We start from the raw sequence: 17,021 nt of genomic DNA on the forward strand, positions 1-17,021 counted from the left end.
ACAGATTGCACAAGCCTGTCTAATCCAGGAGGCGTTATTGACAGGAGTGCAATGTCGTCAGCATATTTCAGATCTAAGATTGACTTGCCCATTTTTTTTTTAATGGGCAAGGATTTTCCTTTTCTTTGTTTCAACTGCCCAAGTTTTGAATGGTTTGCTTGATGAATGGGTTTTTTTTTTTTGTCCTCCCACAGTGAACAGGGAGGTCACTTCCTGTCTTGTATTCTCCTATATCTGTTTCTAACTTGCTTTCTGTTTTTGTCTTGGAATAATTAAGTTTACTTGGGTTTGTCTTAGTCCTAGAGTTCTTGGCGGGAGGGAAACTGTCAAATGTATAGTATTAGTTTTAATTCATCAACTGTTTCATTTTGATATGCGGTATGCAAAATCTGTTCCATTTTTTTCTCAAATTTATTTTTGATCAGCTAAAAATATAGAATATTCATTTCACCTCTCTTTTGTTTTTTGTTTTTTTTTTTTTTGCTTTATTTTTTCTTCTTTTTTTCCTATCAAAAGTAAGACCGGGCTTAGCAACAAAATATAACAAGATTTCTCTATTCATTACTCTAAAAATGCAATATAAATGGTTTGTTCACCTTTGATTTTATTGAAATAGCATCATCCTCATGAGAATAATTGTCATCTTCATCATTGTTCTTCACAGTGTTTGCGTTCTGTGTGGCTGGCACACAGAGAGAGAGTTTCAGCTGTAGATGAGTTAGCAATGGCAACAGAAAGATTGAGGCTGAGAGAAGACTATGAGCCAGAATCTGCCACCAAAATTCTCAATATCATCGAACTTCATGAGGTGAGTACAACTCTTTACTTTCAATAATTCTGTCCCTCCTGAAAAATGCCATTTAAAAAAAATTAATCCATTTCTCTTAACCTCACAATGTTATCAGGCCTACCTTTGTATAAAAAGTCTTTTGTTTTCTAACATACAAAAAAAAACAACTGTTTTTCTTCACAAATGTAGGAAATAAACCCAATAGATTTATCTCAATGTTCTTAAATTTTATAAATTTCAATTATGATATTTCACAATACTAAAGCCATTAAAAGCCAAGCATACCATCACATAAAGTAGATTATGTTCCACTCTTATGACGTGATTTCATCATAAAGCAACTTAATAATTAAGTTGATTTCGTCACAAAAATTACTCCTATTTTGTACTTCATTTGCAAGTTGAATATGTCATTCTATTTTTTTTTTTAAACAAAAAAACCTTGATTGACTAACTATGCTACAACTTGTTTAGAGAAAAGAGCAAAATTATATATCTTAGTTTCAGTCCCTAGGGTGACTTTGCACCCCAGGCCTATGTCTTTCTTCACAAAACGGTCAATTTTTAACGCAGAAACTTCAAATTTGGTGACTTTTCCAAGCTTGACACGCAAATGATGTGGTCTAATTTTTTTTACCTGATGTAAATATGTAGTTTGACCGCTACAAATGAGTGATGTACACCACGGAAAAGTTTCCATTTCCTGGACAATAAAGATTTATAACTATTAATTATTATATTTATTATTATTATTATTATATATATTATTATTATTATTATTATAATATTATTATTATTATTATTATTGATTATTATTATTTATATTTATTATTGTTTTTATATTATTATTTATATTATTATTGATTATCATTATTATAATTATATTTTATTTTATTATTATTATTATTATTATTATTATTATTATTATTATTATTATTATTATTATTATATATTATTATTATCATATTATTATTATTTATTATTATTATTATTATTATTATTATATGATAATATTATTATTAAAAATTTGTGTTTGTATTATATTATATTTGAGCATTATTACATAATGATTAAATCAATACATACCATCATTACTAGTACAAACATTTTGGCATTGTACATCAATTCCCACTGACATGTGGCGACATTTACATAATGCTAAATCGCCTATACCTCAAAATATCAACAAATGCTTGGTTAATAAATTCATGTGATTTTAAGAGGGAACATCCATTTGCTCAAAATTTCATATTAATTAATTTTATTTAAAGTTAATTATATGTTATTTATATTATTTATCATTATTTTATTTATCCTCACTATTTTATCATCATGCTCATTGTCAGAATTGCGAATTGAATTCATCCTTTTCCCATTTTGGGGAGAAAAGAAATATACAGAAAGAAACCTGAAATGTTTTCACTGTTTGTCATCATTAATTAATTTGAAGCTTACAATCAAATTTATCATATTTTCTCAACTATTTACATTCGTTCTTGTTTCTCAATGTGAATATTCATATTCATGTATTAATCAGATGAATCATCATGAACTGAAGTGTTCATCAGATGAAATCATTGGACGGAATGAACTGAAGAAAAAGCAAGGACAGTTGATTTATTTGACCAACTTGGCAAAGCAGGTCTGAACAAGAAATGTGATTTTCATGTTATTTGGCTAATGATAAAAGCCTGTGTCTCACTTACTTTTTTGAAAAAAACAAAAAAACCTACAGGTATTAGTTTGTAAAAATATCTCTCTATCATTTGTTAGTTTTATATATAACATTATAGTATTAATAATAATGATGAACTTTTCTATTGGGCCATGCTCCTCTCGTAATCAGGAAATTCCGTGTACATTAGAGCAAAACATCATCTAAAACATCATTGATAAGCACAGGTTGTAATAAAATTAAAGATAAATATATTTCATTGTTGATATGCTTCAGAAAAGAGCTGGGTCCTAAGACATTTTTAAAAAGTGTTTTCTGTTGTTTGTTTTTTTGGGTTTTTTTTTGGAAATGATAATATTCATATCCTTTCTGGTATAGAATTATGTTTCTATATTAACTCCATGACTATCCATTTTTATCTGTTGTAGAGTCACAGCGGAACTGAAGATAATCCTGATCTCTGCCCCATATGCCAGGGTAAACTTGGTGTAGAGGTAAATTAAACAATGAAAATGTGACTCACCATGTCAATCTGGTATTAAGTCGGAATGAACTATTTGAAAGATATTGAGTTTAAAGCCAGAATATTTTAGAATTTTGAAATTTAAATCGTTTAAAGTTTTAGAAACAAAAGCCATTCTCCTTGTTGCCGGATTTTATTTTAATCAAATTCTATAACCTAAGCTTAAAATTAAATTTTATGCATTTAAGTTTACTCAGACATAATACCATTTTGAAAAGCTTGGTTTTACATCCTCATCAATTAATTGTATTACTTTTTTAAAGTGAGTCCCAAGTCTGAATAGATGTTTGGAATTGATTGTTCTGACAGCAAAGCAATGTTCTGGGTCAACAATATTATGTGGATGACCAGTTATTTTTCTTTTCACGTTGCTTTTACTTTTGCCAAGTCTAAAGATACCCAGCTACCTATTTATTGTTGGGTGAATTGAACAGCAGGATCCAGTCCTGTCCTTCAGATAATGCAGGGACAGGGAATGCACCAAACATAAAACCACCTACCCTGTCATTTGTTTATATGTTTGTATCATTAAATACTTTGAATGATTTCTTTATGTTTGAGCTATCAATTAAGATGATAAAACTTCTATTATAGACTTCAGAACTGAGGTTAACAATGGATTAAATGATAAATTAATTGCATTTATAAGGGAATTTATCATTTAAAAGAGCATAATTAAATAAAATGGATTTTTTCCATGGTAATTTTAATTTGAATATACAATTGTTAAATGCTTTTTTTTTCAAGTGCACCCTTTGCCTCAAAAGCATTTTTTTTTCAGCTCATCTTAATTTTATCCTATATTATTTTTTTCCAGTGGAGTGTGTTGTTGTGTGGGCATTGTTACTGTCTCCAGTGTATGCGTACTATGATTGACAGAGTTCTACTACCATGTTTGTTGCACCGGGAACAACGAGTTAAATGCCCCCTCTGCCGAAATGTTACAGTAGTCAAAGAAATAGCTTACGTGACAACCAAAAAAAGAGAAGAAACAGAAGTGAAGGTATGGCCTTTATTATTGTATGGTTTAAATAATTTTCTTATTTGTTTGTGAGACCATTTTATTATGAAATCATTAATTTGCATAAGTTAATTTTAGATTTTTTCATATCCTAAACGTATGGTTCAAATTTGCAACAGGTGCTTATTATTGAGAAAGAAATAAGGTCATTAACATTTAGAGGCAAATAAAGAATTGAAAACCTTAACTACACGACAGCAACATACACAATAAATTTGAAGAGAGATGAAACTAACTTTTTGCAAGTTGTGTTGGGTCACATATGTATTATTTAAAACTTTTCATTCTTCTTTACTTTTGTTATTATGAGTTCATGCTGTGTCAGGGTCAGTTTTTGTGGGTTTTGTTTTTTGTTTTATTTGAGGTTGTTTTTTTTTTTTTAGATGATGTTTACTTGGAATGGAAATGGCAATAAATGCATACATATATACATTCTTTTCAACTCAACCTCTCAACTAAGCAAAAGGGACCTCGTCAGTCACACATGTGGCTATGTAATCTTGTGGTGTGGCACTCGCTTTTGAATTGGAAGGTCCTGGGTTTGAGTCTCGCTCTGAACAGCCCATAGTTGATCCTTGGAAAAGACCCTTTACTTCACATTCTCCCACCATACTCAGGTGTAAAATGAGTACCTGGCTGCTAACAGCGATGTCTCAATCGGGAAAAATAAATAGTAATATCGTCTAACAGGTGCCGTGTTTCATCTTACATATTGATTATTGCTGTTGGCTGCGGATCCCTTGTAAAATGCTGTGAGCACATTGAGTGGATATTGCGCTAGATAAACGCTCAAGTTTCTTTCTTTCTTTTATTTTTTTTTTTATTGATGTGTCTTTTTTAATTGAACAGGGGAGCCACTCAACCAAAGTTCAAGCTATACTTGACTGCCTTATCAAAATCAAGAAAAAAGATCCTGCAGCAAAGTCCCTCATTTTTTCAATGGTACATAAGAAAACTTTTGTTTCTTTGCTTAGCTACTTCATTGTGGTACCAGACAAAAAAAAAAAAAAAGAAAGAATAGATTTATGGCTCTGAAGTTAATTCACAAGATAAGATGTTTGTTATTAATTTATTTTATTTTTTGAATGAGTAAGGTTTTTAATATTTCATTCTGATTTGGATGGGTTAACTTTTTCGGCTGTACTGCTGTTGTCACTTCCTGGTTCTAAGTCTTTGTAAGATAGGAAGATTGAATGTGGAGCCATCACAATATATATATATATGAGGGGAGTTAGCTGGAACCACGTAGAGTGCTCAACATTTTCTTGGATTTATTCTCACCTCGTTTTTTAACATATTCGCCAACAACGTTGTTTCGTTCAGGATTCCTGGAGTCATAAGGGAGGTCATTTAGAGGTGTCTGGGAGGAATGTTGTTGTGTTCTGTCAGTTGGCGCCAATGAAGTTAGGCATAGGTTCCACCACACAGTAAATACAAAAAAATGCAACCCTATGCCTAGAAGAGAAATATCATATAGTACAAAAAAAAACCCCAAAAAACGCCACACTAAAAAGAAAAAGAGAGATATTCGGCACGTGCTTACAAAGGAAAAAATGCTTACTGTCCAATACACATTACACAACCCAATGATACAACCACTACTCCAGACAACCCCTCCTTCAACACTACACCACACCCAGTTTGCATACATATGCACACACATGCGCAACGTACATTGGAAACAGCATTGGCACCAACTGACAGAACACAACATTCCTCCTAAACACCTCTAAATGACCTCCCTGGTGACTCCAAGAATCCTAGACGAAACAACGTTGAATATGTTAAAAATCGAGGTGAGAATAACTAAATTAATAAATTGATATATATATAATATATATATAATATTATATATATATATATAATATTATATATATATATATATACACAAGTTACAGAGGCATCAACATTTGATCTTATTGTTAAGCGAAAAAGCACTGATTGCTGGCTCAAACTCTAACTGAAACCTCATAGAGGAGCTGCTTTTTAAGTTACAGTCAATCTCTCCTAAAGAACAAATATTTTTTTAATTTTAAGTAAGCACTATAAGTTATAAGGTAAAGTTGTATTGTTTGTTTTTTTATTTTGTTTTTTTATTTTTATTTTTTTTGTGTTTTTGCATTTCAGCCTCTTGATTTTTATCATAAGAACTGGAGGCAGAACTTGCCACTCTAGATTTCAACTGGAATTTTGTTTCTATGGATTAAGTGAAAGAAAATAAGATAGACTAACGTCTATAGTGTAATTAATGAGGTTGCTGTTATACCCGAACCAGTTAAAGTTAAATTGATATCAATTTGTTGTTCAATTTTGCAAATTATGAAGTTGACAGAAAGTAAACCGTATTTTTTGTTTTCTTTTTTAATCTTTAATTATTCAGTGGATTAGTGTGCTTGATATCCTAAGTGCTGCCTTGGTGGAAAACAACATTCCCTATCGAACCCTCCATGATCCAAGCCATTTTCAGGTAAGTAAAGAAGCTTGGAAACATGAGTTATTTTTAGAGGATATGGTCAGTAACATTGATTTTTTTTCCCAATTGGTAAAATCTGTCTCAGGCTCCAGATATTTGATATTTTTAATGCATGGAGTTTATAGGTCTGAAGGACAACTTTTTACATGGGTGTAAAATAAAGAAAATTTCTCTTTTTGTCAGAAGTTTAAATTTCACTGCTCTTTCATTTTGAGGAGATGATATGTAAAATAAACGCAAGTTTTATGAGTTTTTATTTAAACTCTTTGAACGTTGTAGGTCTTCAGTAGCTATGGTGACTTGTTTTAGATTATAAGTGCCATACATCTCTGTTCCACACAGAAAAATCTTACAAGTTTCAAGAAAGATAACTCCATCCAAGTGCTTTTACTACCTCTTCACACTGGAGCCAATGGTTTGAATCTTATTGAGGCCAATCATGTACTCTTGGTAGAGCCTGAATTGAATCTGGAGGAGGAAGCACAGGCAATCTCTAGAATATACCGCATTGGACAGACTCGGTAAGAAGTGTCAGGAGTCTTTTGACTTCCTACGATGAGCTGAGAGATCACTATAACTGTGTCTTATATCCTCCTGTATGTTTTCCTTTTCCAGTTAGCTTTCTGTCCTTGTCTTGGAATGAAATAACTTGGTTTTGTCCTAGCTTGGCCAAAGTCCTTGACTAAGGGGCAAATAATCAAATGTGTAGTATTAGTTTTGAGAGATGATATATTGTTCCTGGTAAATCATCTCTTTGTTGCGCATTGTCATGGTTTTTGTTTTGAATATATTTTGTAGATATGAATGTATTCCTCTGAGATGGATCCTATACCTAATTCTGGATGAGCCTGTATACAACAGATTTATAGAACAAGAAAACGTTCGACAAGCGTCATTTTAAGTGTAAAACTGAAAATGATAAATTAAGTCAAGGTAGTTGTAGTTTGAAAGTTGTATCTGTGTGATAAATTGCTTTCTTCTATTCTTTTAATGGCTGCACTCTCACATGCGTTAGGTATTATTTTGACAAAATGCAGCATTTGTGTACCACTCAATTTTATGCCTTATTGATTCTTTATGGGAAATTTTTTTTTTTGTTTGTTTTTCAGACAAACCAAGATCCATCGCTTCTTGGTGCGTGGGACAATAGAGGAAAAGATTTTCCATATGGTGAAAACTTTGAAGTCAAGCAAGGCAGGTGATGTTGAGGATGCAGATAATTTGGAGCTTACCGTTGGTCACATTACCTCTTTGTTACAACAGCCAAGCCCTGACAACGATGACGATGATGGTGATGAAGATGCTTTAGAGGAAAGGGTGGGTAATGGAGAGTCAATTCAAGGACAGACTTCATCACAAAGTGAGCCAGGGCCGAGTGTTGAACATAGTTACAGTAGTGTAGGTAATAATATTCCCCCTGTTGAAACTAATGAGGGGGATAACGATCATGATGTCACAAGAATTGAAGAAACGTTACCCAATGCAGAGCACAGTTACAGTTTAGGTTATCCGGTTGACTCAAATAGTGAAGAAATTGAGTCAACTGCCCTTTCTCAAACTGACTCTGCTGGTGACAACAATTTGGTGGAAAGATCAGGTACTGAAGAATTTGACTTGAATATTGTGAACAGTTTAGAAAGTGACAATGATAGTACGGAAACTGTGGAGTATCAGACTGCACCATCGTCTTCAAATGATGGAAATCAAAATGGGGGTGATGTTTATGCAAGTGAGAACAGTCCTGGAGATTTGAATGATAATATGGACGATGAGGACCAATCTCAAACCAATCTTCCTCATTCAAGTAGTGCAAACGGTGATATGAGATAGTGGAATTCCTACAGTACCACTGTTTGGGTTTTGAGTCTTGCAACCACACATGATATTAAATGTTTTATGCAATGGAGTATAATTATTTTCTAAATGAAAATTGTAAAATAAATGAATATTTTTACTTCATTTAAACTATTGATTCCATGAGTATGTTTGGCTTTGTCATGTAAGTTGAATTTGTAATGATAGATATTGATCCATTAAAAATGATATTAACATGACTTTGAATGTACTGTATGTTCTTTGATTTGTCTTTTTGAACCTGCCATGGTGCCTCGAATATCATGTATGATCATGGTAATTAAGGTAACTGAAGAGCTGTGGAAAACATCAGTTAGATTAACTCCCCTTTTTTCTTTTGAGGGGGGGGGGGGGGGGGGGTGTAAGTGCTCGTGAGAATGTGTACATCTGGCAAAAGTTCCTCGATTGATCTGAAAGAATTCTCATTTATTGCTTCCTTTTGTCTTGTCTTTTTAATTTTTTTTTTATTGCATACCAGTTGTTATATATATTCAATTGTATAGAAAATGGTTTTGAGTTATTTATACTCACTTAAATTGATGCATTAGGATAAAAATTTACTAATTTAGCTGAATGAAGTAATTTGGTCATATGTATTATTTTCTTCTATTATTGCAACATAAGAGAAATTATCCACATGTCGCTTGAAGTACTTTTTGAGATATGGCGGATGAAAGGTGTTTTGAGACTTTCCGATTAAGATTGGGATCTCCCAATAATATATATGGTCGGGGTTTGTTTTGTTTTTTTCAATTCTGCATACTGTCATAACATTTTAAAGTAAAATTGGATTTTGAACAATTTAATGTTTTGTTTTGTTTGGGGTTTGTTTTTTTTTTTTGTTTTTTTTTTGGGGGGGGGGGGGATGTTGTGTGTCTTTTTCTAGGGTTTTTTTCTGAGGGAACTTAAAACATTGAAATGATGTTACATAAACCTTGAAGCCGTATTCTCCAAAATCTCCTCTACAGATTGTCTACTTCAAAGGCCATAACTCAACCAATGTTAAAAATATTTTTCATGAAATGATCGGCAAAATGTATGGAATTGTCCACTCTTTTAAAATAACTCAATGTCCATAAAATGCAACATGTGGACGATTTTCTGAGAATACCTCACATATTTATTTCAACTGATCTCAAAGCAAATTACAGTGGAATCCACATAAAGTCAAAACTCTTAGAGTCAACGTTTCATTAAAGTCAACTCTTCTCATTGCTTCCAAATTATCTGTCCTTTCATTAATAAAGAAAAAGTCAACCAATCTCTCTAGTCTGGCAGTGTCTGCTTTATCAGGATTCCACTGTATTTATATAGTCACGTGCAAAAGTAAGTTAACGCTTATTTCCTCCTGTATATCTTTTGACACAATCCAAGCATTACGTTATGATTTATATCATTGGAAAGGTTAATTTAATACCTATTCAGTAAATGAAATCATTTTCCTATCTTTTCATTTAATCTAAAGATGCAATGCTTAGAAATTGAAGGACAGAAAGTTCGACATTGCAAAAATGTGTGCAAGTAAGAAATTTTGTAAACGCATGCTGCTGCCAACTGGGGACATTTAAAAGATAGGATTTTTACAACAATTTGAAACTTCAATAACCTTATTGAAATATACATGACTTCACTTGATTTGGTTAACAAAATATCAACAGTATCCATCTTTTTTTCTCTTTAGTAAGTATACTGTTGCAAACAATAATCATCTCTCCATTTGATTGGGCATGTTTAGGCTGGGTTGTCTGTTGCAAAATATTCACACATGTTTGAGTATATCATGAAAGGTTAACTACAAATCTAGAGCTACAGTGAAACCAGCCAAGCCAAAGACATAATATGAAGGGCAGGTCGTCCAAAGAAAACAATCATAGAAGATTCTAGTATTGTGCACAGCATCAATAAAGTCCTTTTAAATCAATTGTTTCAACAGCTAGATAGACTGACATTAGTATGTTCATCATTAGTTGCAGATTGCTATCTGTTGGAATTAGAGCAATGATAGTGATAGAAGTGCAAAAACCTTTATTGACCAATTTAAACAGAACAAACTGTTCCAAGTGTGGACATGTAAATATCTTTGGTGATCCCAGGAACAGTGGGCAAATGTTTTGTTCACCGACAAGTCAAAATTTGAGACTGATTCTGCTGGCAGACGAAATTTTTGTTACAGGAAGAAAATATTCAGATCAGAAACAGGTGATGTGGTGTTGTGGTAGACTAGGGGGGGGGATTATGGGAGGTCAAAAGACATCCTTTGTGAGAATAGATCTGCACACATGCTGCACGTGCAAGTATTAACTGTTTATGAATAAAAAATTATTTCAAAGCACAAAGATAAAACTTGCAACCATTGACAATGGGGCACACAATAACAACAACTTCACACACTGAAAAGTACTCATAATAGTGGTATATTTTTAATATGTTTTTAAAGTCCACTAGTATATAACATAATTCTAACTATTTTGTACCAAATTGTATCATGACTGTTCTAATGAGTGTGAACTTACTTTTGCACATGACTATAATTTTGTTATTATTTATGTTTAAGAAAGAAAAAAAAGTCAAAGTCAATTGTATTGTCATTCGAATACCTTTTAATTACATTTTTTTTTTTTACATCACCATTCCCAAGTTCATTCCTAAATATTCAAATAATTTGGCATAATTATTTAAGTTAGAAAATAGCAGCTTTAAACTTTAAATTGAACCATTTATATATAGCACAATATCCACTAAATGTGCAGCAACACGTAACATGTAGTACGACTTATGTTAGGTGATATTACAATTTTTTTCCAATATAGTCAATGCTGTTAACGGCCAGGTACTCATTTAACACCTGATTACAGTGAGAGAATGTGAGTAAAGAGCCTTTTCCAAGGACTAACTATGCACTGACTGAGGCTCGAACCCAGGACCTTCCGATCCAAAAGAGAGTGTCATACCACTAGACCACATAGTCATGAAAATAATAAAAAAACCCGATCATATGTATATTGGGAGATCCCAGTCTTAATCCGGAAGAAAATAGCAGCTTATTATTATTGTCAAAGGTTGTTTCTCATGAGGAGTGTTTTGTTGGTGTAAGATATAGCTTGTCATTTTTTTTTCTCATTGTTATCCTTTTTTAAAATTAAGTAAATGAGAATCAACAATATTTGCGGGGAAATAAAAGCTATTATGAACCGATATTCATCTGTTTAGATTATTATACTACTGTATTGTGGAAAGTAACATAGATCAAGATGAATTTTTGAGCCATCAGTGATTAAAATCGGTCTGATAATGAAATCTGTAGGTGTGTGCTAATGAATTTGGCAATAACAGAAAATGAATTGAGTAGAAAAGTGCCAGAAGACAGTAGAGGAAAAATTTTTTTGCTGCAATGGGAGCTGGTACGACAACTCTGCCTGGCCGTGAGAGGGATGCTATTCAGTCGACGCCATCCACCACTAAAAAAAGTGGTTTCAAACGTAGTGTCTATCCTGAGTCCCTCTTCCTTCTTGAGGTCACTCCGCGAAGGTTTGTTTACAATACAAGCCAGCAGTAATGCTAAGGCTCTATTCTCAACACAAACATGTAACATAGAGACGATTGAGACATTGAGTAACCTCCGATATTGGGGTTGAATTCAGAAAAGCGAGTGGAGCAGGCACTCATGTTGATAATAACAGAAAATGAAGTGAGTAGAAAAGTGCCAGAAGACAACAGAGAATAAAAATTTTGCGGCTATTGGGGGCTTGAACCCGCGACCCAACATATGTGCCTGCTCCACTAACTTTTCTGAATTTGGCAACAGGGCGGCCAGATGGTGATCCACAGTTATTTATAAATAATCATTTGAGTCAAAGGTGGTATAATTATGACCCTTAATTTAAAAAAGGTTTGCAAGTTATTCGTATATCAATCTGTAAAAATTAGTTTTATAATTTGTAGATTGTCCATTAATTCTTTGATAGTTGACAAAAATTTAACATGGGCTGTAAAGAACAATTTTGACCCCCAACCCTATTTTATTAAAAGAATAGATAAAAGTGTTTATATTTTTCTTTCTTTTCTTCTGTTTTGAGAGCAATTTTACAAGTTTAATCATGCTGTTACTCGCTGAAAATGGGATGTTGTATCATTTAGGCAAAGGGAACTGCTACAATTTTAGTGAGAGATTATTTCAAAGTCTCTTTGAATCCCGATTGTTTAATTGCTAGAGCACTCGATTTACATGCAAAGGGACTGAGATTGGTCCTGCATGAAGTCGAGATTTATTTTTTTCTGAGTCTTGGGCAATTTTTAATGTCTTCTGGAAATCAATATACCTCAAATTTTTTGTGGATAATCATCAGTGTGTGATTCGACAAAAGGGGCATTGATGGATAACTCTTGGGTGAGTTTAGTGACTTACAATTTCGCTGTATTATGCTATCGTCTGTCATACTTTTTGAAATAATGTTCAACTCTTATTTATTGGATTTATCACTGCATACTACTTATCATGTAGTAGGTTTCTTTATCATTCCTTCCACCACCTCCCCCCCCCCCCCCCCCCCCCCCGGTCTAGAGTCTAATCTCACACAGTTTTGAGGTTGCTTATATTTCTATGAATCAAGAAATCCTATCGATTTACTTCTTCTCTGATTCATACGGCTCATAGGTGACTTAAACTTAAAACAAACAAATGTTTGTGGTCGTCCTGCAAGAAGGACCTTTATGTTGTAAAATTGAAGACATGGCTCTATTACTATTAGTTGATGTGTATTTTATCTTTGATTTGTTTTCAAGTCTGTGGTAGCAACTGAAATTTTACGATTAAAGTAAGGATAATTACATTACAGTTATTTTACAACCTGTATTTTACAGGAACATTTTTTTTTTTATTACGTGGAATAATAAATCTTGATTGTGATATTATTTTTACACTCATATGGAGTGAGATCTTTTGTTTACAGATTTTCAGATTTTTTTTTTTAATGTTTGATGTATAAAATTTTTTCATTTATATATAATCTTTGGAATGTGAAATCATGATCATTTGATAGTGTTTATAATAAAAATAATAACCTATTTTGTTATGGGAAGAACCCGAATTGGCGGCATCAATATTGTATTATAATTATAAGTGTTATTCTTTGTAAAAAAAAAAAATAATAAAAATAACAACATGCATTAAATGTTAATATCTGAACGCATCTTGTTTTATATCAGAATATATATCTGGATTTTATTTGGATATTTACAATCGGGTGATGAAAAGCCTGTTAGGCGATAATACAATTTTTTTCCGACAGAGACAACGCTGTTAACGGCCAGGTACTCATTTTATACCGCAGAACAGTGAATGTGAGTAAAGAGCCTTTTACAAGGACTCAACTATGCGCCGGGCGAGGCTCAAACCCAGGAACTTCCGATCCGAAAGCGAGTGTCATACCACAATACGATATAGCCACATTGTTATGTGTTTCTGTTGGTCAGGGACCCTTTGTAAAGCAATTTGAGCACGTTTAGTGGATAACGCGCTATACAAAAGCTCATGTTTCTTTTTTGTTCTACTACTACTACTACCATTTTCATTACTATTACTACTCCTATCACTATGTACTACAATTGCTATTACCAACTACTCTACTACTAATACCACCACTACCACCGCCACCACCACTCCTCCTAATCCTACTAATACCTCTGTTACTTCTACTATAACCACTAACATTACAACCATCTCCATTACTACTTTTAGTACTCTTCACTTCTACTATTTTTATTAAATTATTATTATTATCATTACTATTATTATCATTATAATTACTACTACTACTACTCTATTACTATTACTCATGTTACTACTAGTGCCGCGCTGAGGACCGGACCGAGGACCGGTCTTTTAGCTGTGAACCGTGGTCTGGTCCCAAAGAGGAAGACCGCCGGCGGTCCTCACTTCTTATCACCTTTCAACGGTCTGGCGCCATACTACTTCCCCAGCGATTCGTTGCCTCGGTCCTTTGCCTATCTTCCACCAATCACCACCCATCCCACTTAATTAATCGCACCCACCCCCCTTTGCCATACACTAAACGACACAGACGACCATAGAGGCAGACGACCACCTCCCTCCACTCCGCAAACCGCCCTTTCGTGTGTGAGATGGGGGAACAGGAGGCGCACGCCTTGGACGATTCCATTATACGGGGTAAATTTCAAAATTTACTACACCATAATGATCGCAATGACAATGATCTATGATGAAGGCATGACCCCTCTTCTCTAATGGGTTATTGTTTGAAATGTATGTGACTACTAAAGATGTGTGTGTGTGTGTGTGTGTGTGTGTGTGTGTGTGTGTGTGTCTCAAACCTAGCAAGTTGCAAGTCTGATTTTTTGTTTTCTTTTGTCCATCTCTTGTCGCCACTCCTTTCTATCGCATTGTTGTCATTTAAAATAATACAATAATATTAAAATTTCGTTTGGTGTTTTAACTAATCAAATAATATGAGTTTCATTAGTTTCTTCCTTCCAAAAAAACCAGTTATAACGTCTGTATTTTTAAAAGGTCCAATAGAATATTTGGGGACCCCGATAGCTCAGTTGATAGAGCACTCTCTTTATACGCAAAGGGCCAGAGATCGATCCCGGGTGCAGTCGAGTTTTTTTCTGAATCCCTGTCTACTCAGCAGTGAATGGGTAGCTGGGTTTGTTAGATCTGGCGAAAAGTCACCATCGACCCCACTTATTACTTATTACTTATTACCGCATCCACCCCCTCTTATTATAACTTCACGTCTCTCTCTTACTCTTCAATGCTCGCTGCCCTCTCATGTGTGTGTGTGTGTGTGTGGGGGGGGGGGGGGGGGTAGGAGTTGCGTGTGTGTATAAACGCCACGAACAACTCGATCAACGCCTTGGGTGATTCCATTATCTCCGTTAATGGGGATAAATTTCAAATTTTATTCACGCTAAATTATCGAAGTAACAATGAAGTACTGTGATCAAATAAAGAAGGCATCACCCCTCTTCTCTAATTAGGTTACAATTTGAAATGAGTGTGACTACTCCGTGTGTTTTACTCCTGTAGACCACGGTTTTCATCGTGTAGCGGTCTTTAACGGTTCAAGAATGAACGATCCCATGGTCCCAAAGGTCAAAACGGTCTCTCAAGAATGTTCAATGTCGAAAAGGACCGCCGGTCCTAGGACCGGTCCTTGCGGTTTTCATTTCCCAGGGACCGTAGGACCGTGGTCCTTAAGCTTGCCAAGGACCGCCTCGCACTAGTTACTACTACTAAACTACTACTATTACTCCTCCTACTACTACTACTACTATTGGGTGGGGTTCCTGACCTCCCATAGTGGGCAGGGAGGTACTGAGTCTTCTATCCCCCTATGTCTGTTTTCCAACATGCTTTCTGTCTTTGTCTTGGAATGAGATTACTTGGTTTTGTCCTGGCCCTGGCTGGGAGGGAAACAGTCAAATGTATAGTTTTGGGAGATGATATTTTTTTCCTTGTAAATCATCTCTCTATTATGCACTGTATTATGTTTGGTTTATATATTTTATATGATTTGTAAACATTTGAGTGTATTCCTCTTAGTAGGGACCTGTGCTTGTGTCTGGATGAGACTTTTAGGTGATCTCAAACTAAGTACACTGATAGTGTGCTCTTGGAATCTACATCTGTTCCCTATTTGAACCAATTCCCCTTTATCTACCTTATTCTTGGATGCTTTAATTGTAATTCTAGAACTTTTTACTATCCCATTTTCTTCCTTTTTACTGGCGCTGATATGTCCTGAATGTGTTGCAAGCGCCGTAAAACCCTTAAAAACAAAAACAAACTACTACTACTACGACTACTATATACTGCTTCTACCACCACCATCACTGCTACTGCTACTACATGTACAGCTATATTGGGCTAATGAACCGTTCGTGTCGTTTCTGTCTCGGTGGACACACCCAAAGTTTCTGGCATGACGGTTTTTTGCATCGCTTGCATGTCGGCCGCAAAATCTACAGCTTTTTACAATTAAAAAAAAAAATCTAGATTTTATAAATGTGTGGGAGTAGCATCCGTCAACTGCGCAGGCCTATTTATTTTTTGGCAGGGTTTTTTTTTTTTTTTTACACTGCTTTAACAAAGGAAATAATTGCACAGCAAGTTTTTCACAGCAACACCATTACCAAAAAAGAGCTCCATAATCACCGTAGGCTGAACTGCTGTACTGTAATGGATTGCTTATCTTCTGATCAACCAATAAGTACGGATTGACCCAGGGTTCTGGTGAGCACCAATGGGGATTGAACCAGGGACCATTTGAGATGGAGATCCACGGAGATAAAACCCAGGATAATGGGTGGCCAATATTAGAGGGAAGGAACCTTGTGACCCTGGGTTGTAGATAGTGTAGTGGGAAATGAATTCGCGGACAAGACGGCAATGTAGACACAAGTGGGAAGTGAACCTGGGTACACCCTGGACTATGGGATAACAACCATTGGACAGTAAACCCAGGATTTTGGAATGTGAACACAAGTGCAGTAAACCTGCATCCACTTTTTGAGATAGATACTCAGAACAAAGTGAGGTGGATTGCAGCAGGGAGTGAACCTGAACTATGTAAGGTGAACATTAGTTGGGAGTGAATATGGGAAATATACACAAGTGAGGAGTACACCTGGGACTATGGGATG

The 17,021-nt window shown here is 34.5% G+C and overlaps 1 protein-coding gene across 2 annotated transcripts in view; it reads left to right on the forward strand.

The window, feature by feature from the left end:
- LOC144968607 (E3 ubiquitin-protein ligase SHPRH-like) overlaps nt 1–9,137 on the forward strand; it is a 33,976-nt gene extending 24,839 nt beyond the window's left edge. The window contains exons 24-31 of one of the 2 annotated variants that reach the window (XM_078907110.1): nt 665–808; nt 2,328–2,432; nt 2,894–2,959; nt 3,806–3,991; nt 4,859–4,951; nt 6,390–6,476; nt 6,825–7,003; nt 7,592–8,441. In XM_078907110.1, coding sequence (XP_078763236.1) covers nt 665–808; nt 2,328–2,432; nt 2,894–2,959; nt 3,806–3,991; nt 4,859–4,951; nt 6,390–6,476; nt 6,825–7,003; nt 7,592–8,312 — 1,581 coding nt within the window. In that variant the 3' untranslated portion in view covers nt 8,313–8,441. Of the gene's footprint in view, nt 1–664; nt 809–2,327; nt 2,433–2,893; nt 2,960–3,805; nt 3,992–4,858; nt 4,952–6,389; nt 6,477–6,824; nt 7,004–7,591 lie in introns of both variants that reach the window. The other variant, XM_078907111.1, reaches the window with a different exon arrangement.
- The last annotated feature ends 7,884 nt before the right edge of the window (nt 9,138–17,021 follow it).

The sequence above is a fragment of the Berghia stephanieae genome, chromosome 3 (genome assembly GCF_034508935.2).
Source record: "Berghia stephanieae isolate SIO BIC M18660-M18661 chromosome 3, UCSD_Bste_1.3, whole genome shotgun sequence".
In the NCBI taxonomy this organism is placed as follows: Eukaryota; Metazoa; Mollusca; class Gastropoda; order Nudibranchia; family Aeolidiidae; genus Berghia; species Berghia stephanieae.